The sequence below is a fragment of the Hevea brasiliensis genome, chromosome 16, assembly GCF_030052815.1.
Source record: "Hevea brasiliensis isolate MT/VB/25A 57/8 chromosome 16, ASM3005281v1, whole genome shotgun sequence".
Lineage (NCBI taxonomy): Eukaryota > Viridiplantae > Streptophyta > Magnoliopsida > Malpighiales > Euphorbiaceae > Hevea > Hevea brasiliensis.
Window position 1 is genome coordinate 60,775,831 of NC_079508.1, and position 26,440 is coordinate 60,802,270.

Below are 26,440 nucleotides of genomic sequence, written 5' to 3' on the forward strand. Positions count from 1 at the left end.
GAGTTGTACTTATGGTCTTTTGACTTTTGTGCTTGTAGGTGATACTTCTTAGTGAGGGTGTAGATGATCTGCTTCTCTTTGTCGTATTCCGTGCTTGTAAGGGTTGTTTTTTAGAGATGGTTGTATCTCTGAGTTCATGTATTGACTTAGCCATTAATGGTAACCCTTAAGGTTTCATTGAGGAGCTCTACTCATCACCCTCTCTTAGCCAGTCCCATAAATATGTTCATTCTTTTTCCCTATGCGATTCTTTGGCTTTGTTGATGCTATATGATTTTCTCCTAATTTTTGGGTTCAGCTATATGAGAATTGTTGTGATCTCTTGATTGGCAATTACCTACCTTGCTCAGCCATGCATGACCTTTGTAGGAGTGGAGGTCCCTCAGTTGTTCTTCATTTTGCTTTCCAACAGCGTTGCCCATTGTAGGTTGCTGAAATATGTCTTTAACAAGTCTAGGACCCGATTAGTATAGGATTTATTTGTTTTTGGTTTAAGCCTTATATTTGGAATGTATATGCTAAACTTTTTATTAGGGGCTATTTTATTGGGCCTTGAAATGATTATATTACTTGTCTTTGTAAGGTTTTAATAAATTTATCCTATCTATCGGAAAAAAAGAAGAAGCAACTTTTGGTTCAAATTTTTCATTTAAATGGAATATTGCTCAATTATTGATTGATTATTTAGTCTCTTACTTTTATTATTATTGATATTTTAATTTTTTTATTTTAAAGTAGATTATTTAGCCTCTCATTTTCACTTATATCATTCACTTAGGTCATTCATTCTATTTTGACCATTAATTTTTAAAATAAAATATTATTTAATTTTTTAATATTGTAATTATTTGCAATTTTATCTTTTAGTTATACAATTATTTACTGTTCTTATCTCATTGTTTCTCTTCTCTTCCTCTCTTCTCTCTCTCCCTCAAATTTGTTTTTGTTTCCCTCTCGTCCTCTTTCTTCTAGTTATTTCTCTCTTTTTATCTTTATGATATTTTTGTCTCTCTCTTTGTCTTTATGATAATTTATTATTTAGTTTATTAATTTTATTATTATACATTTTAATTTTTATATTTTAAAATAAATTATCTAGTCTCTCATTTTTACTTATGTCATACATTTATCATTCATTCTATTTCGACGATTAATACTTAAACAATTTACTATTTATTTTTTTTAATATTGTAATTATCTACAATTTTAATTTTCAGTTTTACAATTATTTATAGATTTTATCTATCTCATTGTCTCTCTCTCTCTCCCTCTCCCATCTAAACCCATTTTTCTTTACCTCTCTCCCTCTTTCTTCTAGTTATTTCTCTCTCTATCTCTATGATATTTGTCTCTCCCCTTTCTTCCTTGTTTTTCTCTTTCTCTCTTCATCCCTTCCTCTCTCCTGTCTCTCTCTCTCCTACTCTTTATCACATTAGAGAGATATAAAGATAAAGAATGAGAGAGAGAACAAAAATGAAAGAGAGGGGAGAGAGATGGGAATTGCTAAGGAAAGACTAAATAGAAATTTATCTTAAATATTAATAGCTAAAATAAATAAATAAATAAATAATTAAGTGTATGACAAGAAATAAAATTAAAAGACTTCATAATCTATTTTTAAAATTTAAAAATTAAAATATTAATAATAATAAAATATAAAGAGTAGATAATAAATTTTCCTTTCATTTATAACTCTCATTTTTAAGGTGGGAATTTGCACGTTAGTTGTTTGCAGGGGTAGAATATAATTAGGAAAAACAACCCAGGAGGTTGGTTTCTTGTCGGAAAGGCTGGCCTGGAGCATCAAAATCGAAAAGGCTAGTGCCTCATTAAGGTTTAAATCCCAAAAAAAAAAAAAAATAAATAAAAAAAAAACCAGATTTTGATTCTTACGAAGAATGGCAATGCGCACTTGAATAAATCCACCTCGAAATCCAAAACCCACCTCAGCACTATAGACAAACAGAGTAAGAAAAGACACTTCCACGTTTCCCTACATGCAGCAGAGCAAGCCATAGCCATAAGAGAACAGAGACTTGAAATTTTGCCTTTATCTCAGTGACATCCCCAGGCAAAATCTGATCCATTCACAGTATCCCACATCACCACCCTGTACACCCTACGAGCCACATCCCAGTGCATTCTCAATTGTCACTCTCAGGTGATTCTAGTAGTTCTCCCTGTTACCTCGCCCCTCGATTTCATCTCCTTAATCTTAATGCGCAAATCTCACTTCCATTCTCTAATGCATACAAAAAGGTTGTTGAGTCCGCTCTTGGCATTATGCTAGCTTTTATTTATTGGAATTTTTAAATTTTTGTTAGTTGTTATTTTTGTTCAGTTGGTATGCAACCCATTAAACTTTTGGTGGGGCCCTACGTGCCAGTCTTTCTAGGTGTTTCCTTTCGGTATTTTACGCTCTTGGTTGATTATGCAACTGTACATTGAGGTAGAGAAGCACCCCTTAGTGACTAGAGTGAGCAGTGAGTGATAGTTAGGAATGAATGTCTTTCCACCAGGTGATGTTGGAAATGTTCCAGCCAACACCCAACAAATTATAGATGGTTCTGAAATTGTAAATGGAGGGCCAAGCAGTTTAACTGATTTAGGTTTCTCTAGCGAGTTTGAGCGCCAACTCCAACTTGAAAATGATCCTGAACTCATGTTCGTTTCACTACTTGAATTAGACTGGGATGATGCATTTCTTGCACTTGAAGAAAGCATTGAGACCCCAACTACTAACATGGTTTATGACCATGTTGATGAGGAGGTGATGGTGGTGGATTCAACTCCTAACAAGGTTCGTGACCATATTGTTTCATCTGAGGAAAGGGATGTGGTAAAGGAGAAGGAAACCTCAACTTTTAACGTGGTTCATGATCATATTGTTTCATCTGATGAGAATGGGGAGGTGGCGGTGGTGGAAGCAATCCCAACTCTCAACATGTTTAGTGACCATACTTCATCTGAAGAAAGGGAGGTGTTGGTGGAGGAAAACTCAATTCTTAACATGGTTGATGATCATGTTGTTTCATCCAAAGAGAGGGAGATGGTGACGTTGGAGAAAACCCCAACTCATGATCACGCTGTTCCACATGAAGAAAGAGAGACGGTGACCCCAACTTTTAACATGGACCACGGCTACGTTGTTTCTTCCGAGGAGGGTGACGATGTGGACGTAGAAGATCAGCCACCTTCTGTTTTGTTCACTTCTGATCCAAAACCTCGTCTTCGATGGACTTCAGAACTTCATGAATGTTTTGTTAAAGCTGTCAGACAGCTTGGTGGACCAAGAAGTCAGTAACCCTTTTTATATATATGTGATTGTTTTATTTCTTTGTTTAAAATTCGATTGAGTTCATAGATTATAAACGTTTTTAATCAATCTGATTTGGATATTAGTGCCATTAAACTTTCCTTACTTTTAAGGGGAAAAAGTGTGTTTCCTTTTTTCATCTTTATAGCAAGGAATTTTTTTGGCAAGAAAAATTTATTAATAAAAGAAGAATAATTTAGGGGGAAAAACCAACAGAGAGATTGTTCAGAGAATTTATCGTCTGAACAAAACTAAATGTTATTTAGAGAATTTTAAGCAACAGGCGTTGAAATATTAATGACTGGCTGATGAAATCTAGTTTTTCGGTGGTTGCTTATCAAATCTTTATTGATTCGTTAGATTATGTTACACTTTTGGATTTCCATTAATGGATTTTTAATATTCATGTGGTTCTGTTGTACTAGATTTTAGGAATATTCTTGAATTTCTTATATAAATTGAGCAAGTTTATCATGTTCGATCAATACAAATTGACATAATTTTTTTATGTAAGTTTATCGTCTTCGATCAATACAAATTGACATAATTTTTTTAGTTTTGATTATTTTGTCTGTTAACTTCACCTAAGTAGTTTGCGCTTAGCCGGTCCCAAGCCCGGATAAAGGAGGAGGGTTGCTGTAGGTGACAACCAGCGTAAAAATTTCATCACACCTTATGATATGGATTCAAATGATATAAACGTTAGGGCATCCTCTACTTATAACGCACTACATCGGAGCCCGAGTGTAGTGAGAAATATGCAAGGGTGTAGGGCGTTCACCTAAAGCGACGCGCCATGCCGGCACCCGGGTGTGGTGTTAAGTGAGCAAGGGTTCCCACATCATGGACGGTGTGGGTAAAGAAGTTAGTCCATAAGACAGATAGTGGAACAGAACACAAGATAGACATAGAAAACAATAGAAGATATCATAGAAGGAGCCAATTAGGAAGGAACATGATGGGAGGAGGATCAAGGTTAGTACTTGGAATGTTGGATCACTTACAGGAAAATTAATGGAGTTTGTGGATACCTTGGAAAGGAGAAGAGTGAATATTGCTTACATTCAGGAGACTAAATGGGTAGGAGAGAAAACCAAGGAAGTGGGTAATTTAGGGTACAAACTGTGGTTTACCGAAAAGGAGAAATAAGAACGGAGTGGGCATAATCATAGACAGGACATTGAAAGACGTTGTAATAGCTATGAAAAGAGTAGGAGATAGAATTATACTAGTAAAACTAGTACTAAAAGAAGAAACAATAAATGTAGTCAGTGCTAATGCCCCACAAATAGGACTAGATAGTGAGAGTAAACAAAGGTTTTGGGAAGATATGGATGATTTAATGCAAAGCATACCGAATGAAGAGAATGTTTTTATTTGTGGAGATTTGAATGGACATATAGGAAGTGATAGGCAAGGTTATGAGAATGTTCATGGAGGTTTTGATTTTGGCAGTCGAAATGAGGACGGAAAAAGTATCCTGGATTTTGCTGTGGCATACGACCTAATACTAGCAAATACCTACTTTATAAAAAGAGATTCACATTTAATGACTTTCAAAAGTGGGCAACATAAAAGCCAAATCGACTTCCTCTTAACCAGGAAGACAAATAGAGCTCTATGCAAGGATTGCAAGGTCATTCCAGGAGAGGCTTTAACAAGTTAACATCGGTTAGTGGTCTTGGATGTCAAGTTTAGGAACAATTCAAGTAAGGTCAGAAGAAATAGTATAGCTCAAATAAAGTGGTGGGAGTTCAAAGGAGTAAAGCAAGTGAAGTTCAAAAATGAGCTTCTCGAGTCCGAAGCATGCAAGCTAGATATGGAGGCCAATGATATGTGGATATAGATGGCATCAAAGATTAGAGAAGTAGCTAGAAAAGTACTTGGAGAGTCTAAAGGACATGGACCACCCTCAAAAGAGAGATGATGGTGGAATGAGAAAGTACAAAAGGCAGTGATGAGAAAAAGGGAATGGTATAAGAAATTACCTAAATATGATAATAATGAGACATATGAACAGTACAAGATAGTAAAGAAATAGATAAAAAAGACAGTTAGTCAAGCAAGAGCACAGACCTTTAAAAAATTATATAAGAAACTTAGAACCAAAGAAGGGGGAAAATATATTTATAGATTAGCAAAGATGAGAGAAATGAAATGTCAAGATCTCAATCAAGTTAGGTGCATTAAGGATAAAGAAGGAAAAGTGTTGGTGAAAGATGAGGACATTAAAGAAAGATGGATAAATTATTTTAATGATCTCTTTAATAATAGTCAAAATGGTAATAGCGTGAATATAGACTATAGAACAATAGAAAAGAATGTGAATTATACTAGAAGGATTAGATCTTTAGAAGTAAAGGAAGAATTTAAGAGAATGAAAGTGGGTAAAGCTTATGGACTCGATGGAATACCAATTGAAGTGTGGAAGTATTTGGGAGATGTGGGAGTGGCATGGTTAACTAAATTATTTAATAAGATTCTAAACTAAAAAAAAATGCCTGATGAATGTAGGAGGAGTATTTTAGTACCTATTTTTAAAAGTAAGGGAGACATACAGAGTTGCTCAAATTATAGGGGAATTAAACTTATGAGCCATACTATGAAGTTATGGGAGAGAGTTATGGAGCATCGACTACATCATGATACTTCTATTTCTCTCAATCAATTTGGCTTCATGCCCAGTCGTTCAACTATAGAAGCCATCTTTCTCATTAAAAACTTGATGGAGAAATATAGAGATGTGAAAAAAGATCTACACATAGTTTTTATTGATTTGGAGAAGGCTTATGATAGTGTTCCAAGAGATGTTTTATGGAGTGTGTTAGAACAAAAGAATGTATCTATTAGGTACATACAAGTGTTAAAAGATATGTATGAAGGAGCAACTACTATTGTGCGCACAGTAGGAGGGGACACAAGAGATTTTCCGATCTCAATTAGATTACACCAAGGATCAGCTATAAGCCCCTACCTTTTTACATTAGTTTTAGATGAATTGACGAAACATATACAAAAAAGTATTCTTTGGTGCATGATATTTGCGGATGATACTGTTCTGATAGATGAGACGTGAGAAGGAGTCAATAGAAAGTTAAAGCTTTGGAGAAGTACTCTAGAGTCAAAAGGCTTTAAGTTAAGTAGAATGAAGACAGAATACATGCATTGCAAGTTCAGTGAAGGCAAAATTAGTGATAAGGAAGAAGTTAGTTTTGATGGAGTAGTACTGTCCCAAAGTAATCACTTTAAATATCTCGGCTCAGTCCTTCAAGTAGATGAGGGATGTGAGGAAGATGTTAGTTATAGGATTAAAGCCAGATAGTTGAAGTGGAGTCGTGTTACGGAAGTTTTATGTGATCATAAGATTCTCAATAAGTTAAAACGGAAATTTTACCGTACAGCCATATGACCGGTTATGTTATATGGTAGTGAGTGTTGGGCACTGAAGGAGTGATAAGAGTTGTAGATATGAGAATGTTAAGGTGGATGAGTGGCCATACTAGACTAGATAAAGTCCGTAATGAGAGTATTAGAAAAAAGGTAGGAGTGGTGACAATTGAGGATGAGTTGAGAGAAGGGAGATTGAGGTGGTTTGGTCATGTGAAGCGTAGACATACGGAGGCTCCAGTTAGACAAGTAGAGCACATTATGTTAGAGAATAGAAAGAAAAAAATGGATAGACCTAAATTGACTTGGAGGAGAGTAATACAACATGACCTAGAAGCATTACACATTTCTGAGGATTTAACCCAAAATCGTTTAGAGTAGATAAAGCGAATTCATATAGCCGACCTCAAATTTTTAGGATAAAAGCTTAATTGATTATTTTATCTGTTCGTGTTGTTTATTATGAGAAATTTGTTATTCAAAAAGGTATTTATTAGATACTTATTATACTTTTGCCGTTTTAAATTGCATTGCACACGTTCTTTACTAACATTGGAGATAAATCGGTAATTTTGATTAGATAATATAATAGAAAAACCTAATTTAGTTGTGCAAACATCAATTTTCCATATTGTTGTTAATGCACTTCTCTTCATTTTGATTCTTGCCAACTTTAATGATCGGCTAATTATTAGGTACACCAGGAGCACTAAAAAATAGTGCTCATTCTCTCACAGAAAGTGGGTCCTTCCTATTTCCACATGATTGTGAGATAAGGTGTATGTGCACCGGGTGCACCTAATAATTCCTCTTAATGATCAGGCATATGACAACCTTTGATTGTGCTTAGTATTTGTTTTTTTTTTTTTGTATATTTCCATAGTTGAATTTAGTTAACACTCTTGGTCCAAATGTGAATTTCATGTCGTTTTGGAGTTCATAGCATTCTCTTCCTTCAATTGAGTATTAGACTTTCAGATTGTTTAGAGTATTTTGTAGGATGAAGTCATTTTTGCAATTCACCAGTTCCCTTTTTCAGAATTATGATGTTAACTAGCATTTCAGATATGTTCTTCCATATGTTGGTCTTAGTACTATATGGACTAGTACAAGTGCATAGTGGTTCGCTTGTGATATTTGTAGCAAGTTGACTTCAATATTTTGTATGTTTAACAACTCAAGCATCTCATGTCATGACTGGTAACTCATTTTAGCAGGAGCATGCCCAAAGGCTATTCGAAATGAAATGAAGGTTGAGGGTTTAACTCTTTACCATGTGAAGAGCCACCTCCAGGTCTATTTCAACTACTGGACTTGAATGTTGCCATTTTAGAATCTTTTCTGAATAACTGGCATTTACCATGATGCACTAACTTTAATGATGTGTGAAATATTGCAGAAGTACAGGCAAAATCCAGAGTCAGTGAGGCAGATGTTTGAGACTTCCAAATATGGTGAGTAACTGTTTGAGAATATTCATGTGAGAGAACCTTCCCAAATGAAGTTTAAGCATTAATCGCTTACTATATTATGAACAATCACATATGCTGAAGGAAAAAAGAGATCCTATGGCATAATTAAAGCATAACTGTTATTTTTCGAATTTCTTTGAACGCAATGATGGGGTCATATGTCTAGATAAACAGATATTTAATATGTTCCTTTTTGAATTCCACTAGTTCAAAGTTCCTCAGTTTCTCACGTCCCACAAGGCTCAAGCAACTCTTTGAGCTCATCAACACTCCAAGAAAATCAGTAAGATATTTATTGCTTTGTTTATATCAAAAGCACATATTTTGCATTATTAGATTTTTGTTTTGAAGTAGCAATTAATCTAGCAGCTGCAACTCTCTGTTTTTTGGCGCTACAGTTCCTCATATTGCAATGCCACGGGCAAATCAAAAGTTAGTGAGGGAGAAGCAGGTAGTCTTTATATGCAAATGGAGGTAAGGTTAATTCTTTCTCTCACTATATATGATAATAATTTCTGGGTTTATTATTAATTAAAAGAACATGTTTTATCATTAATTAGGCTTCAGTTCTGAGCATTAGAAATTAGTTTTGATCAATTAGTAGACTCAGTTTTAAATGTTAAGGAACTTGGAAGAGTTCATCTACTTGCATTCTTGTGCAGTCTGAGAAGAATGTTATAAGGTTTCAGGAGGCACAAAGAAATTACTTGGACCTTTCACTAAAGAATGCGCATAGGATGCTTTGTAATCAGAATTTTGGAGGTGCAACTTTAGGCAGTGGAAGTTACTATGGGCAGGACCTGAATACCATGGGAAGAATTCCAACTTACTACCAAAACCTGCTAAACACAAACAATTCATATGGTTCAACGGAGGGAATCAGAGCACATGCATGCATTCCAGCTCCGATCGTCGCTTGTTCTAGAACCAGCTTCCCTCCCTTCAGTCAGGTACCAAGAAGTTTAAATCTGGAAGGTTTCAATGCAATCCCTGGACAATCAAATAAAAGGTATCGGACATCAGGCCAATAAGTTAATGACCCTGTAGAAGCCTATTTGAATTATGATGAGGGAACTCTCAACTATGGTTCCTTCAGCCCTAGTGCAGTTGCTGGGACCTATAAATGTTATAACAAACCTACAGTGTAATTTCTAAATCCCCTTTTCTTAGGGCATTTGATAGTGTTATATATATGTGTATTTTTATGATGATCTTCGATATTTTAAATTGAATCAAATTGAGTAAATTAATTAAACTAAAAATCAAATCAATAATCAATTTGATTTCCTTTGAATTGATTTTTATGCCTTTTAATATTTTTTTCTAATCTTAGAAATTAGAATCCACTATTTTTTTTTATTTTTAAAAGTTTATTTGATAAATCAAATTGGTCAGACAAATACTAATCAATTTAATTTTAAAATATATGTATGAAATGTCTATTTTTTTAAATAAATGTAATTATATTTTAAAAGTAATTATTGTGTTGTTTGTAATTCAACTTTGAGATATCACGGTTAAAAATTTAGTTCAAATTTAAACACAAAAATTATTTAATTCATAATTTTTTTTTCTAGAATTACTAGCTCCATTTGGGCTTTCTACTTCCGTTTCTCGTAGTATAAGCATGTGTTTTGTCGTTGGATTTGGGCAGTTGATCTTATAAATCAATCCAGAAGGGGAAAAAAAAAAAAAAAAAAAACAATAGCAACAAGGGAAAGATGATGGGTGGAGGCTTAATCGAATTTGTGCATCACTACTAAAAAAGAGCTCTGTTACGCCTACTCCATAAAAAACCAACAAGTAACCCTAAAGGTAGCAGCCCATTTCAAACCAGTATTCGCCATCTCAAGCTCACTATTACTTATCAAAGCTTGCAGATTGATAAAACCATATCCTATGGAACTGAAGGACTCAAAAGATGTCACTCATGGAACGCAAAAATCAGTCATGTAGGATATGTAAACTGGTCTCAACGTTTACCATTCTGATTCCACACAAGGTACGCTCGCTATTAGTTAAGAGACCATTGCGCATATACAGCTAGCCAGAGCCCAGAGGAAGGACCTAGCTAAACACGTCTGCGTTACATTACATTACGCCTTATTAAACGTAATATAAAATTCGATTCATGGTAATCTTTTTTTATTGTTATTTTATATGTATAGAAGGCAGGAATTTGGTTGTTCCAATGAGATGGCACGTAAATTTATCGTCTGACTCAGTTCATAAATAATGAGTACGTACAAAGTTCGACTCCTGTTTAATCGTTTCATGTTCATCACCGTCGAGGAGAACAAGAAAACAAAAATCCCAAGAAGAAAAACTTGCAATTTCAAGCTTTCGAGGCTTTTAATGCTTGAAGGATTAACTGGAAAAATTGGCTATGCACAAAAAATACTCATATACTGATTACGGAAGAATTGGCCAAGTTCTGGTCTTTCTAGAAGGAATGATTATTCTGCATTAACAATGATCAGAAAACAACTGAGTTCTGGCCCTTTGTTTTTTGGTAGTTTTGTAAATAACCCATTTTGATTTGAAGTAGATTATGCTTATCGGTTTGTTGGCAATATAGATAACAGACTTGCGAGGGCCCCTACAAATATAATGACTGATAAAGTCATCCAACTATCTATAGTTATAACTCTCAACAGTCACGTATATGCATATATGAGTCCTCCAAAGCAATATAAGAATATCAGTTGTACAGCATGGAAGGTGAAAATGAAAAATGAGTTATGTTCTTGTATAAAAGAACATGGCTTACAGTAGTTAAAATAGCGATGATGAGGTTAGCAATTTGCGGTTCATAGTTGCTAGTGCCCATATGAACATATTGCCTTCTTTTTTTATCAAAAGAAATAATAAATAATTATACAGGTTTTTTGCATGTCCAACATTGCTGATGCCAAATTGTAGTAAACACCACATTATGTTTGTTTATTTTATGTTAAACCTAAAATAATGACGCCAATGTACCCTCAATTACAACACAACTTCAGTTGCATCCTACGGAACACAGCCTTACTTCAAATGAGATAGTCTTAAAGCTTCCCCCAAGCCTCCTCAAGATCATAGTTGCTTCGTTTCATCAAATTGTTTACGCATGATACAACCACATACACATGCAGAGTGTTGCTGCCATAAAGGGGTTCTATTTCCCCTCTCTGCAAAAATTCTTTCCAAAGATGATTTAAACCAACATATTGAACATCATCACTTTTCAGTAAGGCTTTTCCCAATTAACTGCTTATGGTACAAGTACTTCAACATCGAAGGCTTAATTGAATAAGCATGATAGTTGCAATTTTACAATACTAAACCTTACTAAAATATCTATGCCTCTAAGAAAGCATCAAATGATTAAAATGCCGAGATAAATTTCTGGATCCTTGCCTGTGCTCGCTCTTTCTCGTCAGGTCCATCTAGATCACCAATGTTGTCATGATATTCCTATCAAGTGAGCAGAAATCAAATGATATAAGTACAACCACCATTGATTTTCATTACCATAATATTGCTGAACATAATAATGAATAGTCCATTTATATACAAAACAGCCATTACTATGAAAGATGTGAATAACAACAATGATCTACTGCTACAACAGCTAGAGCAAATATTTAATGACGATATTATTTCTTCTGTTGTGCTTCCAGATTCAACATAATTTTTATACAGGTTTCTTTCTATAGGTTAAAATCATTTGCTCTCTCTCCTTGGCTAATAAAGCATTGTTGTAAAGAATTTTTCAAGTAAAAAACCAATCCATGAAAGGGGCAATGAACAAAGAGTTATGGTGCATAGACCATACGATCACATAAGATTACTTAGAAGCCTAATGACAAATTACCTAAAATGGAAACTCTTCAAGTCAGAAAAAATAGAGTTTAGGTAATACCACCAATATATTTTTATGAATCGAAAATTAGATCTTCTTAAAAGCCTAAACCAATTGAATCCTTTTTCATGTTGACATCTGCTTGCCACATTTAAGAAGGAAAGCTTACAGCTCAAATGCATCTAGTAATCACCATTTCCATGGCAAAGCCACATCAACAACATATAGAGAATTTCAAAGAGATGAACAAGCCTATCAGACGATGACCAAGTTGGTCCAGAAGGCTTTAGTCCAAAGACACGCTGAACCAATAGACAGAAATTCATAGGCCACCGTAAAGTATTTTGATTAGGAAATTCGACACTTACAATCATAAAATTGAAAACACAACTGATTTAGTTAGAAATTCTATGCTAATTGGCTACTTCACATTAATTTGCCAATGATGGTACAATTGAAAATAAGAACACAATATGAGGCTAATCTATATGTGCTAGACAAATCAAATAGATTCAGCAACAACAATACTAACAGCCAGACTAGTGCTCAGTGAGTCATCATTAGACTTAAGCCTACCATTGATAGGCACAATGAACTCAATAAAGCATGGCTACCATTCATAGCATTCATTCAAGAAGCAAAAGAACATTTATGAAAAATAAATGCATCGTGTATGTCAAAGATGAAAACTTAGGGATTCTAGAGATTCTAGCAGGACTTTCATAGAACAAACCTGAAGTATATCCTTAACATCCTCCCTAGTAAGTTTATGCTGCTTCAATAATAGTTCAATTCTTGCTCTCATTCGAGAGTGCCTTCACAAAAATCCGAATCACAGAAAAGAGTCATGACCACAAAAAGACAAAGTCACAAATAGAACTCTGATGAATAGGTAATTATATTATAAATGGTGGGACACATACTCCGAGCACCAAAGATGACCCAGAATAACCGCTATCAACTGCAGATTCATACAAAATAATATTAGGAAAAGAAAACTTCTGATAGCATAAAGGCACTTAAAAACCAAATGCTTGAGTTTCAAATCGAAATAAAGCCCTATCTTCTAAACTTCTCCAAATTAGCATGAAATTTTTATGTAATTTATGGTTTTGAGACAGAGCAGTACAATCTAGGGTTTAGGAATAACAAATCAATGGTTTAACCAAAGTTGCATTCAAGGATTCAGGATTATACCAGTGAAATCAAAGGAAAGCAAGGAGACACAATACCCTTCCCTAACTCACTGGTGGGCCTGTAGTATTCAGCACTTCCCTTTAGTGCCTCATAAGCAAAGATGCCAAAGTTGTGCACCTTCCAATGACCGTTGCCTTTAGTGCCTCACAAGCATAATGTCGAAGTTCTTCAAGCTAAAATGTTAACTTCATTAGGCGTTCACTTCTGGCACCTCACACTTGTGCTTTATACGTTGAAACTTAGATAACTCCTTTGACTGTTTTTTAGTCAAATCTATAACTGGATAATGCTCTTAGTTTTCCTTTTCCTTTAATAATTCAATTCAATTATGTTTATAAGAATACATGTTCATCCAGAGATATCTCATTCTAGAATCATATAAATAGGGTTGTAATTTCTGTTCTTAAGTAGTTGAGATTTTAGGTTTCAAGAACTAGCGTAAGTTAATCTTCTCATGGTGTTTGGGAATGTTTCACAAATATATAAACCTTTCATTGCAGTATGAGAGCCTAAAATCCGTATGGGATTTTGTTGCATTATTGTTACCATGGTCCAAACTCCAAAAAGAAGAATATCAATGCTTTGAGCATTGAAAATTGACAATGACTGTTGAAACTACATACTGGTTGATGTACAACTTCCTACAACTGCATTATAAAGCCTACAAAATAAGCAAGTCCACTTATAATACTAACCAATTTTAATGGCCAAAACTGACAGGAAATCAGCAGTACAAAACCTAACCTGAAGAGTGTAGAGTCCAGATTCCAGTCTTCGATTGTATCTTTCCTCTTCATCTATCTGCAAAATTCCCAGTGTTTGTAATATATATTTTCAAAGAAAAATACATATATGACATGACAATAAAATAGGAAAAGCAAATACCTCTAAATCATCGAGCTCAAGCTGGTCCATCCGTTCAGTCTCTACTTTTACTCTATCTGAATATCTGGTCAAGATTACTTGATGTTAATTGCATGAATTTATCGAAAGGGAAATTACCAAAGAACCCATGTCCCTTTCCCTGCAGATGCAGTAAGGGAGAAGCTAGAACATCTTACAGTTCATCAATTAAATAGAAGATGGAAGAAGCGTAGAAGTTAAACAATTTAATGCTAGAAATTCAAAACTCTTATCTGACTCCAATATTTTGTATTGTTGAAGAGGAAAAGAAACAAATAAGTGGGATCATTACCTGATATAGAGCTCCATAAGGCGGTCTATCTTCTCACATTCATTTTCCACAAATTTACTTAGCAATCTGTCCCTTCTAGAACCTCTCAATATTCCACCTAGAAAAGAAGAAAGGGGGAAAAAAAAAGAGCAAGATCAACTGACAGATCATGATGGGGAAAAAAAACACAGCATTGTTAACATCCTAGGATAAAAAACATTTTGCTATTTGCATAATGCAATATCATTTTGTGAATATAGTTGTTTACTATTAGCTCCAACAATATGCAGATCCAATACACTTACAGCCACTGACCCCACTAGCAATTCATGGAAAATAAGATGTAATGGTACACGGTCAAATGTTAAAGTTTGCAATCCAGCATGTTAAAAACAAAAGATTTGAATTATCACAATTAAACTAAATTTATAATACCAAAGCCATTCAAAACGATTTTAATAATTTCATCATCAACCCTTCCAAAACAGACCATAAAGTATGTTCCCTTTTAAAAAAAAAATATATATATATATATATATATCATGACAAAAAGGATAAAATAGTTATGATTATAATGTCTCAGCTTTATCAAATATCAATGGTGGACATGAGATAAACAAAGCCTTCAAGATAAACAAGGTAATGACTGATGATCAACACTGGAAGCAAACCGGCCAAACATCAACTAAATAGCAATTACATATTGAAACCATTTGCTTTTTTTCTTTTTCTTGTTTTCTTTTTACCTATTTATCCTTTTTTTCATTTTTGGCAGGGACAATTTGCAATGGAAGGGCTGCTTCTGGTGAATTCATGCACTAACACATAATTCTTAAAACTGTTTAACTCGTCTGCTTACCAAATAATGAAGCAATTAGGGATACAATGCGTTCTTCTAACTCCTCTTGGTATCGTTCTTTCTTGTTCTTCTTGCTCGTGGGGATCTAAAAGATAGAAGATGAAAAGAGGTTAGTTTATCAGAATCTAAGAAGACTCAACCAGAAGAAATTGCCTTTAAAATCACTTATTCATTTTACCTTTATTGCATTATGTAGTGAAAGATGTATTCAGAATTTGTCATGGATAATCCACAACACATGCCAGCATGAGAAATGAGGGACGTTTGAGGCGTTTAGGAAGTGATAGAAACTAATATAGAATAGACAAATTTTCTGTCAAGAAATGCACCGGATGAGGGGTTTTCAAAAAAAAAAATCTCTAATCCCCATTTCCAATAAAATTCACAAAAGGCAAGAAAGAGAATAACTAGAAATTACAAAAGCTTCTACATTGTCACCAAGTGCTCAAACTTTCTATGGACTTCTCCTGAAGTAAATAATGGAACTAGAAGTATCATGCTTATTGAACTATTCCTGACCTTATTTACAAGGTAGATGTTACGCACTTGGCTAGCAAAAATTAAGCCTTATATATACAAAAGATGCAAGTACGAATTAGCATTGAAGGGGTAAAAGAAAAAGAAAGAATATTAATAAAGAATTGTAGAAAGAACAGCAGCAAAGCTGGAGAGAACTTGCCTTACCCATGAAAGCTGCAAACGCTGTCTTCAAGCCCAAAACATCCACAAACCGTTCACATGCTGGTGGGTACTTGGTCATGGCAAAATCAAGTGCCCTTATGGCAGACCCATAAGCAGATTTCTTCTGCTTCATAATAATAATCATCAACTCCACTCCCTCAGCCTTTACAAACCTCTCTTTGTTTTCCAATGGCATCAACAAACAACACAAACAATCGAAGAGATTCTCTACCATTTCCTCCTCATCGGAGCTCTTGGGGTCCTTAGACTTGTACATTGCCACAGCCTGCAAAACCACATCCACACCATTCATCTGCCCCAACTTCTTCTGGTTCGCAGTGCTGTTCTGCAACAAAATCGCCAATATCTCCGAGGCATACTGCTTGTTGCTATCGAACTCCCTCACCTTTATCTTCCCTAACAACCACCGGAGTATCTTGGTTCTTTCACACACCAATTCCGCAACCGCCGGCTTCACCTCTATCAGATTCTCGATCGTCGCAAGCGAATTATACACAGCAGACATCTCATCAGGGTCCGTGTCCGACAATCTCTGCAAATTCTGAACCAGCAACTCCAAGACATTGTTTTCTATAAGGGCATCAACAAGAACACGCGCAGGCTCATCGTTATCCTCAAGAACATCCTCGTCGGTGAGGTCCTGAAGCAACTGGACGACGTCAATAGCTATATCAGTGTTATCATGAGAAAGGAGCCCGATAATAGAAGGAATAGTGTTAAGATTGACGAGGTCTGGATAAAGCTCGGGCCCTCCGGCGAGGATTTTGAGCTTTTGGAGCTCTTGGTGGAGCTCGATCTCGGAATCGGCGAAGCGTTCTGGCTGGTCAGGGTACTTGAGGCGGGCCTCGATGTTCTCTTTGTAACGGCGCTCGAAGGAGAGGACAAGCTTCTTCAGAGTACGAAGGTCGAGCACTTCGACAGCGCTTTCCTTTTGGGATTTTTCGACAGCTTCCAAGATGGAGAGGTCGAAGTTGTCGCTATCGTTATCTTTAGAAGGGATGCCGTTGGCCGCAGGGAGCGGCGGAGAAGAGTCGCCGCGCTTGCGTTTGGGGTTGTAGCTGCGAGCGTTGGCCACTTCCATTTCTGTGCCCTATGGTGTCGCGATCAGTCCCTAGAGACTAATGTTGGTTTAATCAGCCGACTGACGCTGGCCAGATTTAGATAGGTAATCAGACAAAGCAAGTAAAATTTTCAAGGAAGGGTAAGATTTGTTTTTATTTAATTTACATTATTAAATTATTTTTTTAGAAAATAGGCCATTTAAAGTAACTCATTTGGAGAAGTTTATAATTTATTAATTTATTATATTTTAAATTGCATTATTTATATTATTATTTTTTATAATATAAAAATAAATTAATTTTTTAAAAATAATTTACGTACAAACACATTTAAATCATATTTATTATAAAGTAAGTTTTCTAAAAATATGTTTATATTGTACTTTATAAAAAATAAATTCTCTTAAAATATATTTTTAAAAAAGTGAATATTTCAAAAAATATGTCATTTTTAAATAAATAATAGCTTATAAAAATAAATACTATAAATAAATAAATAATATTTAATTTTCATTTCATAATCAAAATTATTCCTCTTAACACTGTTAAATTGCTTCTGCAGTTGATTAAAATTTGGTGTTATCATAAGTTGTATATGATAATAAATTTAATACCGTTAAATTAAATATTTCATTTAATATATTTGTTACATATTTTAATTAATTTTTAATATAAATATTTAATTTAATTATTATTAAATTTATCATTATATAAAATCATGCCTAAAATTTAAGTGTATACGCACTTTTACTTTTAGTTGAGAGATTTGGGCATATAATCAATTTCACTTTTAATTGTGAATCATTGATTATATATTAAGTTAAAATTATTTTTTTATTATATATGTAAGGGGACGGGAGAGGTGATCCTGAGTCTCCCATGCCAAATTTATATGCAACTATCATTAAGATTTTCCTCAAAAGTGACAATTTTTTCTTGTTAATCTTAATTTTAATTAAATTTAATTTATTATATTATCTATAAATTAAATGAATAAAATGTTTTAAATTAATATTACTGTAAATAAATAAGCTATCTATTTTAAATTAATTTAAATATATAACAATAAATAAATATATAATTTATTATCAATAATTATATTTTAAATAAATTATTAATTATGATTATATAAAGTATTTTTATTAATATACTTTTTTGGATTATGCGGTTAAATTAGTTGACTAAAAGAATTTATTCTAATTTTATAAGAATGAAATTTAGCCTCTTCTATTCTGTTTGAAAAAAGATAGATTGAAATAAATTTTTTTAAATAAAATTTTTTATTATTTTTAATTATTTATATTTTTTAATTTATGAAAGAAGTAGGAGATTTTTTTAAGGTATTTTAAAGTTTTAAAGAAAATTTTATTAACAATAGAGATTTTGAAATTTTTAAAAACTTTTTATCACTTTAAAATAAAAAGACTTATTTGATATTATTTTTAAAAAAATTATTTTTTTTATATATATTAATTAAAAAATATTAAAAAATAATTTAAATTTAAAATTAATATATTTTAATTATTAAAATAATAAAATAATATTTTAAAAATTATTTTTTTAATAATATTTAAAATAATACTTTTATTTACAAAAATAACTTCGACCATATAAACAAAATACCATACACACACAAGGCTTAACAGTTAAAAGGCATTTTATCGGCTTAATATGGATTCTTCACTTTTCCAAGATATTTAATAAAAATAAAAAGCAAAAATTGCAAACGGCGGCGTTTTCCCCTAGGCTTATCATGTGCTCGAGCTCTTTCGTTAGTTACTGAGTTCCATTATCTTGAAGTTCATGCTCATCCTCTAGGTGGCTTTAATCATCTCCTCCGCAATAAAGCAGCTCATCAGCTCAGTCACTTTCATTAGCTCCTCCTATCCGGTGACTCTCACACGCTTCTCAAATGGCTAATTCCAAAATCCACAAAAGTTTTCTGCTAATTTGCGGTGGTTAGATGGAGGATTATGACGTTAGATTCCCCTGATTGCTCGATTTGTTGCTCGACTGCTTATGGCTAATTGCTTGATTTTTCGTTAAGGTGATGGTTCCTCTCCTAGCGCTGCAGGCCTATGGAATCGCTGTTGATGCCGCCTGCCCTGGGAAGAAAGCTAGCGAGTTTTGCCGTACTGCCTTTCACGATGCTGCTGGTTATCAGGTCCTCTCGTTGTCCTTTTGTGTAAGGAAAAAAATTTTCCCTTTTGTTTTTGCTTTTTTTTAAAAGTTGAATCGTAGCTCCTGTTTAGTTCTTAGTGTTGATTACTAGTAATTTCTTGCTAGTGTATTTTTACTCTGTATTGCTTTGCTGTTGTTGCTTTTATAAGATGCTGGTTATTAAGTGGGGATGCAACTCTTAATAGGTTTCCTTTTCATTGATTATCCTTCGTGCATTATGTGGTAGAGGTGCTATTGGAATTTGGGTGGTGTTAGAAGTGCTGCTGCTAGTAATTTTAATGATAAAGTGTACAAGTGGTTTGCATAACCAAATGTGCTTCATATATTAAGTGTTGGACAAAAAGCCATTATCGAACACACTCAAAATGATTAAACATTGGAGTCCAACATGCCTTTTCTCTCTATAGAAAAGACTCGTGGAAATTTAATAGTTCTATGAAGATGAAAAAGGTTCAGATTTGGTTGAAAGAACCTTTTCCTTTCTGTCTTTTCTCCATACCCTGGCCGAGCCTTTGTTTTCTTCTTCTTCTTCCTTCTATCTCCATGATTCTGTTTCCTTCTTTTAGCAATCTTTTCAATTTGGTTACACAAGCACTGAATGTCCCTTTATCTCTGTATTAGTTTTTGTCATCATTATCTCCATCATGAGAACAACTCAAAACTGAGCTGTTATTGAGCTGATATGGATTCGTCAATATTTTTTTTTTTTCATTTCATTTTGGTAGGTGTATATCTACTAATTGCATGAAATGCAAACATGATATATTGAATTCATTTCCTTCTTTTATATTGTAGACTTATACTGAGACACCTGGGCACAATTTTTCTCTCAATGCAATGTTTGACAAAATTGATTTTGTCAAATATGAAGAGTTGTTGATACCAGGAGGACGGGCTCCAGAAAATCTTGGCACGAATGAAATTGTGTTAGATTGTGTTAGGAAATTTTCAGATGCTGGAAAGCCTATTGCCTCTGTTTGCCATGGACAAATAATTTGGGAGCTGCAGGCTGCGTAAAGGTTGGAAGTGTACTGCTTACTCTTCTGTGAAACCTATACTTATTTGGTGCTCATTGGGTTGAACCCAAACCATGGCGACTCGTGTTGCTGATGGCAATATAATTGCTTGGGGCTACATATGTGGTGCATCCTGAGTTTATTCAGCTTTTTGTGAAGGCTTTGGGAGGTATCATAACTGCTTCAAATAAAAGGATTCTATTTCTCTATGGGGTAAGTAGTAATTACTTGTTTGATTTGAGTAGATGTAGAGGCCAATTACTGGATGTCTTCTTCTTCTTTACGATTCTCTATATTTGCTGAGTTTTTGAATTAATGCACAAATTTTTGAAAAATGGCAGACAGAGTAAAAAATATTTAAGAGTTTATTGACCGTAATAGCAGAGACATCATACGATATGCAAAACCTGGAAAATGGACAAAATTCTAGCCTGTTAACCATTCATGCCTAAAAAAAATTTCCAGTTCTAGTTTGAATGTGCCATTCTAGAATTGAAAAATAAAATTACTTTTGACCTTGTTTGGAATAACTCTTGTTTATTGACTTGTGTTTAGAATAAATGTTAAGGTAAAATAATTTATTTTAGTTGTATTGTTTGGGAAACTAATGCCCCATTTATAAATAGACAACTTTACTTTAAATAAGTGGTATCTTGAATTTTTAAGTGGAAAATCCGATTGGGTTCATTTGAAATAAATTATTTGCAAAAAATAAATTCAAAAGAATTCTCACAAAATTATGCATGAATTGTATTTCTTTTAAAATTAAAAATTTTTTAAGTTAAAAAAAAAAATTAGTTTTTTTATTCCAGACATGAAAATTAGCAAAAAAGAAATCAATTGAATTGAATTCTTTGCAAAATTCTATAATCCAAACAAGAGGATTATAAATTGAATTCTTGCAAAATAGGCCATTTTTGGCTTGATTTTTATTTCTTTCAAAATTGATTCTTTTTTTCACTTGAAAGAATTGATGTCTAGAAACCATGTGATTTTCCAACATGAGAATTGGGCAAATAAAATTCAATTGAATTCGATTCATGATTTATTGGGGTTTCCAAGCATGCTCTTAGGCTTTATATATATTAGCGCATGATAAATGGTGGCGTGCAATTTGGAGCCCTTTTTGTGCATCAAAACCATTTATTTACATATTGATTTTTAATGTCTCTCCACCACATTAAATTTGATTGTGAATTTACTATATGAGTAATTCTCTAAGGGTGGGTTCATGTTCATCAAATGCATGGGAAATGGCTGAAATAATGTACTGTGGAGTTATTATACCCCTCCCTTGTTTGAATAAATTATGGTCATCTGATTTTAGAGCTATAGACTGGGATCAGGGGTTTACTAGGTTTGATTTTAGAACTGTCAAATGGTCAAGGAGAAACAGATTCAATATTATTCTTGTAATTTTGAGTTAATAATGGGTGAGAAATTTCTGCTAATAGATCATTTAATTAGGTAAGCCATATTTGCCTTTGATTTTTTGTGAGCTTGATGGAACCACATGCTTTCTATCTGAGAACCATTTGTTCTTTTGTGCCTTATTACCGGATTTCTTGGAAGATTATGAGGTAACTGTTCCTTTTCAGTCTCTTCAAGCTCTTGGGTGCCATGTCAATGCAGTTGTCCAAAAAAAAAAAAGCTGGGGATTTCTGTCAAACTGCTGTCCATGATTTTGAAGGGGACCAGACTTACAGTGAGAAGCCAGAAACAGCATCCTATGACGAGTTAGATGCCTCAAGTTATGATGCTCTTTTCATCCCTGCAGGCCAGTCACTAGAGTATTTGGCACTGGATGAGACAGTGCTTGCCCTGTGAAAAAATTCATGGAATCTAGGAAGCCAGTGGCATCCATTTGCCATGGACAGCAAATTTTAGCTGCTGCTGGTTTTCTGAAGGTAGCTTCTTTGATGTTGTCAACTGACGTTTTTACTTGTGTTTTTTCACATTATGCACACATGCTGGTGTTGAGTTAAAATTCCTAAATTCTCAACATGGTGGACTCAACCTAAAATCCACTTTTATTACACTAATCAGAACTTTACACGACTCTTGATGTAACACCGCTCATATCACATGGATCCACACCTCACTAGGCTACACTATTTCTGCACATACGCATAATACACACGGCCTCACACATTAGTGTTTTACTCCAGAGTCTCCACTCACACTTTAGCACTAACATCACTCACTCAACTCACTACACTAGCACACTTTCATCGAGTGGCCAATGCCTCCATTTATAACCTGCCTATGTTGGCTATTTAGATGTCTAGAATGCTCTCCTATGTCAGCAACTTGAGCTTGATGTTTCCATCTTGAATGGCAGTGATAATCAGATTTTTCTGCTACTTGTAAGAATGTCATGAATTCTTGAATCTGGTGCAGTATTTATTCAGTCCAAATCAAGCCAAAGCTATTCGTGATATTCCCATTGCACCTTTAGGTAGTGAGGCCTCTTTAACATGGCTTTTTGGGAGGTTGGCTAAATACAGTGTTCGATCGAGCTATAAAATTCTAGTTGCTATTCTGTATATAGTCTCTATGTATGTTTGTATCAAATAAAACAATGATATGTAGCATATCAACTTCTCTCAAGTGATGCCGTTTCGTCTCTGACCCTAGCCATTTTCTCTCATTCAAATGGAGATCGATTCTTTTAACAAAAAATAGAGATCGATTCGACGGTCCCTCATTCACTCCTCGCCAACGCCCAGATTAATAGATTAATGGATTGGGCTTTCGATCCCTGCTCCTTAAGGTTGGGAAAATATTTTTTCCTGAATTTATTTTAAGCGTTGAAAATAGATTAATAAAAAAATATTTTTATATTAAAAAAATTATTTAAAAAATATAATAAAGAAAATATTATTTTTTCTTAAAAATTATTATTTTCTGAAAATAATCAGAGCAAAATCTTAAAAGTTTAATCTGTCGCTGTCCTTTGCGTGGGTCTGTCATATCCTCTCTTTGCCTGGCACAGCAGCTTGCTTTATTTCCCTCTTTTTTTTTTCTTTTTTTTTTTTTTAATTCTTTACCCTCTTGCTGCTGCACTCTTCTACCGGCGATTTCCATGTGTCTAACATTTTAGATATTAATACCTGCGGGGTTTTTTTTTTTAAAAAAAAAAAACAATATCAATATTTTATGTTAGTGTTGAAGTTTGGGGTTAATTTTTGGACAATTGAATACCAATTTTTTGGAAAAATTATATGAATGAGGAATATTATCAAAAAAATTATAATTGTTTATATTGATGTTGATTCAGTTTCAAATAGAGTTGAATATGAACAAGAATTTATATATTGATTTTAATTATTTTAAGATTAAGACTCGGTTCTAATTGATACATTCTCAAATGTGTCTTTACCAGCTTTTGGCAAATAGCAAGCACTGGGCCAGAGGGTAGAGCTTTCAAGGCCTGGTGCAATTTGATTCTTTTGGATGGATGTGTTCTTGCCTTTCGCTCTCAAAATCCCATTCTTCGTCACCAAATTTGGTTTTCTCAAACTCGAGGAGGCCTGTGCTGGGCTATACTTGGCGTTGGAAGAGGATCAAGAGATTAGGTTCAAAAGTTTAAATTAATAATTCTAAATTAAAGTATTTATTAAAATAATTTAAGTTAATAATATTATAATTTTCTTTAAAATTATAAGATTATAAATTGAATTATTGAAATCATTAGAATTTAATAGAGCTCATTAGAATTTGATAGAGCAAATTGCCAATTTGTTTGCATGTTATGATTGTCAGAAAAAGCCTTGACAATTTGACACCATGCCACGGCGGGCATGAGCTGGCCAGATCAAGATGTGCATTAAACCATAATCCATTGTCTGGTCCACACTTTTTTTTTTTTTCCACACTTTTTTTTTTATTTATGAAATTTAAAAGATGCTGCTCTGGCTGTGCCGTGTGGCTCAAATATCTCAGTCCCCAATAAGTTGTTGTTGACATTCTTTTCTTATTCAAGAATCAAAAGAAGCCATTTGAACCTACCGCTACTTCCTTGGCCAGTAATTTTTTTTTTTTTTATAGGATTTAAACTCTAATAAGGAACATAAATTACATATAAAATAAAGTACATCCTGATTAGAGTAGGAGCGAGTGGGAGCAATCAACTATAACTATGATTTTATTGGATAATATTAGTTATTTTAGTAATTATTAATTATTATTATTAATTATTTATTTATATAATAATTTAAAAATAAAAGTGTTTAATAAAAATAATTATTAAATTTAAAAATAGTGATATTATTTTTATTTTTTAAATATTAATATAAATATTATATTATAAAACAGTATAAATAGTAAAATTTATATTTTAATTATAATTAAAATATTAAATATTAAGTCCCATTTGATTTAGCAAAATTAACTTAGGAATGGGAATGATTCCCTATTTGGGTGTTTGAAAACTCATTTTTTTCATTTTCATTCCCTCAAATTAGTGAATTTCATTTTCACAACTAAAAGAATCACTGTTATGAGAATCAAACAGGAATGAGAAAGATTATTCTATTAAAGGTTAAAGGCTTAAATTTATCAATGCATTTATTGGGATATTTTAATTTTTATAATATTATTAATTAAAATAAAAATATAAAAATAATATTTTTATATTTCAAATAATTAATTAAAAATTAAAATAAAATTTATAATTACAATTATAATAATTAAAATAATTATAGTAATTAAAATATTTTTATATTTAAAATAATTAATTAAAAATTATAATTATAATTTTATTATAATAATTAAAATAATTAATTAAAATAAAAAATAAAATAATTATAACAATTAAAATATAAAACTATTATTTTTATATTTTCATATAAATAATTAAAATTAAACATTATAATTATAATTAATTATACTAATTAGAATGAAATACAGTGAAAATATAATTTTAAATTAATTTTTATTAAATATAAAATAAATTTAATTTCAATTCTATAATTTATATATATAAATTAAATATTTTAAAAAGAAATTTAGCTCAATTTTGCTCAATTTTAATTTTGATATGCGAATCAAATGGACCCTCAATGCTACTAATGTAAAAGCTGTAGTTGCCCAACTGGACCTATGGGTGGACTATAAATTATAATTATATGATTGAATGAATGGCGGCTGGAGAATCTACATTGCCAAGGGCTTATATATGTAAATTGGGCCACCTAATATTGTCATTATCTACTATTTGCAACAGCTGGGCGACTTTGGTTTTGGTGCCATGCAAATTGCATTGCAATTGATTTTTTTTTTTTTTTAATTTCTTTTAAGTTTATGCACGGTAATCATTATCCTAACAATGCTTTTAAAAACGGGGACCCATTTCAGTCTAAAACTGAGACCAAAACAGTGCTTTAAGAATCTAAGTGGCTTTATGAGATCCAATTGATTATAAATCAAATTTATCATTTTTTTTTATTTTAATTTATTTTTAACTTATTTTATTTTATATTATTTTTTAAAAAATTTAATAGTGACTATATGAATTCATTTTTTTCACTCTAAATAATTTTAAATTAAATATTTAGAAATATATAATACTTATAAGTTATGTTGTAATAGTCTCCTCAAAGTCAATTTAGATCTATTTCTTTTTTTTTCTTTTTATTATCTAATTTAATGTGTTTTACTTGTCTAACTGGAGTTTCCGTATATCTACCATTCACATTATCAAAACACCTTAATCTCCTTTTTTTCAACTTATCATTAATTGGTACCACTCCTACATTTTTTTAAATACTCTCATTATGGATTTTATCTAGTATAGTATAACCATTCATCCACCTTAACATTTTCATCTCTGCAACTCCTATCTTAGGCGCATAACATAACCGGTCGTATAGCTGTACGGTAAAATTTTCCTTTCAACTTATTGGGAATCTTGCGATTACATAAAACTCCCATGACACGTCTCCACTTTAACCATCCGACTTTAATCCAATGACTAACATCCTCCTCACATCCTCCTCACATCCTCCATCTACTTGAAGGATTGAACTGAGATATTTAAAGTGATTACTTTGGAATAGTACCACTCCATCCAAACTAACTAATTCCCTGAACTTGCAATGCATGTATTCTGTTTTTGTTCTACTTAACTTAAAGCCCTTTAACTCTATAATACTTATCCAAAGCTCTAATTTTCTATTGACTACTTTTTGCGTCTCATCTATCAGAATAATATTATCCGCAAACATCATG

At 32.9% G+C, this 26,440-nt stretch overlaps 2 protein-coding genes and 1 pseudogene across 3 annotated transcripts; 2 read left to right on the forward strand and 1 right to left on the reverse strand.

Annotated features, from left to right (window-relative positions):
- Nucleotides 1-7,807: 7,807 nt before the first annotated feature.
- LOC110666894 (protein PHR1-LIKE 3-like) lies at nt 7,808-9,294 on the forward strand. The gene is made up of 5 exons (XM_021827547.2): nt 7,808-7,997; nt 8,103-8,157; nt 8,383-8,458; nt 8,574-8,649; nt 8,838-9,294. The coding sequence occupies exons 1-5, from the start codon at nt 7,950-7,952 to the stop codon at nt 9,204-9,206; spliced, it is 624 nt and encodes a 207-aa protein (XP_021683239.2). The 5' UTR covers nt 7,808-7,949; the 3' UTR covers nt 9,207-9,294.
- Nucleotides 9,295-11,367: 2,073 nt separating this feature from the next.
- Nucleotides 11,368-17,110, reverse strand: LOC110666899 (uncharacterized). 2 transcript variants are annotated; one of them, XM_058137675.1, is made up of 8 exons: nt 15,929-17,110; nt 15,250-15,334; nt 14,412-14,508; nt 14,102-14,165; nt 13,961-14,017; nt 12,943-12,980; nt 12,753-12,834; nt 11,368-11,603 (listed from the first exon to the last, which is right to left on the reverse strand). In XM_058137675.1, exons 1-8 carry the CDS (start codon nt 17,030-17,032, stop codon nt 11,523-11,525), a joined length of 1,608 nt encoding a protein of 535 aa, XP_057993658.1. In that variant the 5' UTR covers nt 17,033-17,110; the 3' UTR covers nt 11,368-11,522. The 2 variants fall into 2 exon arrangements, with proteins under 2 accessions (XP_057993658.1, XP_021683242.1); XM_021827550.2 differs by having other exon boundaries at nt 11,368-11,631; nt 15,929-17,109.
- Nucleotides 17,111-18,776: 1,666 nt separating this feature from the next.
- Nucleotides 18,777-23,787, forward strand: LOC110666898 (protein DJ-1 homolog D-like; annotated as a pseudogene).
- Nucleotides 23,788-26,440: the final 2,653 nt, after the last annotated feature.

Bases quoted from the DNA above. Each gene is read 5' to 3' on its own strand.
- LOC110666894 (XM_021827547.2), top strand. From the start codon at position 7,950: ATGAAGGTTGAGGGTTTAACTCTTTACCATGTGAAGAGCCACCTCCAG. The intron at 7,998-8,102 runs GTCTATTTCAAC...GAAATATTGCAG, and splicing joins ATGTGAAGAGCCACCTCCAG to AAGTACAGGCAAAATCCAGA. The intron at 8,459-8,573 runs GTAAGATATTTA...TTGGCGCTACAG, and splicing joins TCAACACTCCAAGAAAATCA to TTCCTCATATTGCAATGCCA.
- LOC110666899 (XM_021827550.2), bottom strand. From the start codon at position 17,032: ATGGAAGTGGCCAACGCTCGCAGCTACAACCCCAAACGCAAGCGCGGC. The intron at 14,509-15,249 runs GTAAGCAGACGA...CTTCTTTTCTAG, and splicing joins CCTAATTGCTTCATTATTTG to GTGGAATATTGAGAGGTTCT. The intron at 12,835-12,942 runs GTATGTGTCCCA...ATTTTTGTGAAG, and splicing joins GGTCATCTTTGGTGCTCGGA to GCACTCTCGAATGAGAGCAA.